Below are 3,410 nucleotides of genomic sequence, written 5' to 3'. Positions count from 1 at the left end.
TTTTTTTTGCTATTAAGAAGTATAATTCTTCTGCCATTGCTTATATTTCCCTCTCTCTTCATATTTCTCAGGTTTCAACTGCTGTCATTTAATTCATTTCAGTTCTTCAGTGTTGGCAAATGAGCACATACTTACAAAGTCACTTATTATCACATTTCTTTGTGCTTGCCCCTTCTTTCCACTCGGCTGTCAGTATTATTTCCTGTGTTACGGAATGGTGAGACATGGATAATGTTACATCTCCTTCTTCTCCTCCTACTGTGCTGCGCTCTGCTTGTCTGAGTAGGCCTGCAAAGTTTATTTGTCAACATCTCATCTAAAAATCACTACAGCAAAACCATTGTAGGTAATTATCTTGACAGGTCTTCCGGAATTGTGCTGGGCCTGTTCCGTAAATAGGTTAGCAACTTCAAAAAATAATAATGATAATATAAGCAAGGCAAGGCAAGGAAAAGAAATGAAAATAAAGGAAAAAAAAAAAATGTGAAGTAGTGTCTTTTTCACAGTGTTAGCAATGACTGTGCTGCTGGAAATCATATTTTCTGAATATGACATAATACACTGACCACTTGGTTCTAAAGATCCCAGGGTGTTCTAATTATTGGATTTTCCTTCACTATTAAGAATAATAAGTTTGCAGCTGGTAGATGCTGAAGCCAGAAAAGTTTGTTTTTATTCCTGACATACATGCTGAGCCTGCTTTAAGATAAGGGCAAGGCAACAAACCCCATCAGAGTGAAGTAATGTACTATCATTATCAGTCTTTATTAACTACGAATTTGTAATCTTCATTTTTTGCCTCCTTGAACCACCCCTAGAAATGTATCTGAACAGTATGTACCCCATCTCATAGGCTAACAAAGGCAGCATTTGATTAATTATTTGGTGAGTAATGGTATCACATTTTGATCTGTACTTTCAGTAGATCTGAGTTAGTTCATCAGTTTCCCTCTCAGAACAATAAAATCCTTAAGAAAGAAGGAAGATTCAGTATGCTGAACCACATCTTCTGCAAAAAGAAGAAAGAAAACCAGAAAACCATTCAGAAAGACAGAAGCAGAGACCGATATGCTACAGAGGAGACCTCCGAAGTAGATGACATCATCACCACTTTTGATTGCATTATGGATACAAGCTGCAAAGACATTCCAGATGAGCCTGCGACCACTACTGACTTTGAAAGAAGGACCACAGACACAAAGTACCTCATACCAGAAAAGAAGCCAGCAGAATGTCATGGACTTCTGTCCATCAGAACCCAGAGCCTCCCCCCAATCACTGCTAGCAATTCCTTCCTAACTGCTGCCCAGAGCACAACATCAAGCATGTCCTCCACCACCCGCACCCACCAATTTGCACACAAGTCTCAAAAGAGTAGGAGTGAACACGACTTGCTGGATCACAGAAGCAGCTGCCAGGCTTCACTGGATAAGCCTTGGAATACAAAATCTAACCAAATACTCTCCTATAAAGCCTGTACAAGAACTCCTTCAGACAAAGAGATAAATGGCTTAAACTCTGATAGATCTCACCATGTGCTTTTGTGCCCTCCCCACCTTCCCTCACTTCCTAGTTCTCCATCAGGTAATTTCCTTCTTCTATCTCTCTTTTATCACATAACTACTACTGATATGGAAAGCTGAGATAGAAAAAAATAGGTAAGTCGCTCCCGTGACAATTCTACTTAATATATTTTTCAGTTTCTTTTCCTTGTACATGCAGGAAATGGATTCAGTGATCCTTCTGGGTTCCTTCTAACTTGGGATAGTTCATGATTTAAGCAGTCACAACTGCAGATAATGTATGTACAGAATATCAGCTGACAGCTAAAAGCAAGAAGCTTAGGTGTAGGAAATCAGAGATCTGAATAGATATCAGAGTTCTAGTTATGAGAATCAGAGATCTGATTATGCCTAACAGCAAAAATACAAGTCGTTAAGAAACACGTAAGGTACCTGAGCAAGCTAACTGCCTGCAGATCACATACATGTTTTGTGAATTGCAAGTTAATACATGCTGGCCCTCACGTTGCTTTTTGTCCGCATTTAACCCTGAAACTGGATATGCAAGGGAGCTGTGCTATATTCGAATCTCTAATTGTGCCAGGAGCTGCTTCTCAATCCAAACAGGTAAGCCCATGTGTGCCATGCTGGGCGACTTTGCAGTGCACCCATCTCCTCCTACAGGCATGTGCTAACTCCTGGGCACAGTGTCACCCCTTTCCACTCCCCAGCCCTGAGAGCCCATTGGTTCAATCTGCTGTGCTTAGCTGATTCATGGATGAATTCAGGTTGCTAAATTTACAGGGAGAGTAAATGCTTTTTATACTGTGGTTTGGAAATGATAATATAGCAATATTGAAGCAGAGTATCAGAATTCTGAAGGAAGCTCGAAACTGTGGTCTGGGATTTAGTACTTAGACTCTTATCCACGTTTGAATGAATCTTGCTGTATGGCCTATATGCACTGGAGTCCACTTCAACATATCAGTTTCTTGAACTTCATTTCTTTTGAGATTAGTCACACGCCAAAATTAAACACATCTAACATGCCTTCCAACCACTGTAATATCCAGCTGAAAATGAAGCAAATAAGAGCAGCTGCCAAACTTACCAGTACATCATTACAAGGAGTAAACATTACACAACAAATTAATCTAACCTCCTCTTAGCAAACATGCTGAGAACAGAACTGAAACCCATTCTGAGAGGAAGCCACAGTTAAGTCAGGTAATCATCAAGCTCTGCATGGCACGGCAAACTGTGCTAACTTGTAAGTGAAGAGATTGTTAGAATTGCAAATCTGGATTCAGTTTTCTAATAGTAAGAGAAGATAAGGCAATTTCAGAACTTCAGGTCATTTTACATTGTGCAAATCAAGACTGGAAATAGTTTTCCAGCATAAAAAGGAGCTATTCAAAAAGTTCCACTTCCTGAACATCAGGCCAAGTTCCAGAAAACTAAACAGACCTGGTTTATAGGCATAACTACTTTTTACTGTGCATTCTTCAGCTGTTCACTCAGCCATACAAACCCCAACCTCCACATAGCTGTCAAGGAATGTTCCAGCATAATTCATCCTACGCTGAGGTTTGCAAGCTTCAGCTCACATGTAGAAGACAAGAAAACCTGCAGGAGTACCTTACAACCTAAATATAATGAAACATTTGTGTGTTCAGCAGGAGGAGGAATGAGCTTGATGTGGATAAACTAAACCTGAGGATGATTATGGGGAACATTTCTTGATGAAATCAGTTAGACTATGAATATATTTTATGGGGAAATACCTACCATGGTATTTAATACACAATTATAGATTTTTCCTATGACTGTAGAATATCATATGATTAAATCCTTGCTTGTTGTGAACAGAAGGACAGGTGATTTTCTATGAACATGCTAGGCAAAAAA

At 39.5% G+C, this 3,410-nt stretch overlaps 1 protein-coding gene across 1 annotated transcript in view; it reads left to right on the top strand.

Moving 5' to 3' along the window:
• ANKRD55 (ankyrin repeat domain 55) overlaps positions 1–3,410 on the top strand; it is a 51,944-nt gene that overhangs the window by 34,914 nt on the left and 13,620 nt on the right. Inside the window, exon 9 of the mRNA XM_010725432.2 lies at positions 923–1,584. Within this exon, the coding sequence (XP_010723734.1) occupies positions 923–1,584 (662 nt within the window). The remainder of the gene's footprint in view (positions 1–922; positions 1,585–3,410) is intronic.

The sequence above is a fragment of the Meleagris gallopavo genome, chromosome Z (assembly GCF_000146605.3).
Source record: "Meleagris gallopavo isolate NT-WF06-2002-E0010 breed Aviagen turkey brand Nicholas breeding stock chromosome Z, Turkey_5.1, whole genome shotgun sequence".
NCBI lineage: Eukaryota > Metazoa > Chordata > Aves > Galliformes > Phasianidae > Meleagris > Meleagris gallopavo.
The sequence above is the reverse complement of the archived record's forward strand: the minus strand, read 5'-3'. Positions and strand labels throughout refer to the sequence as shown.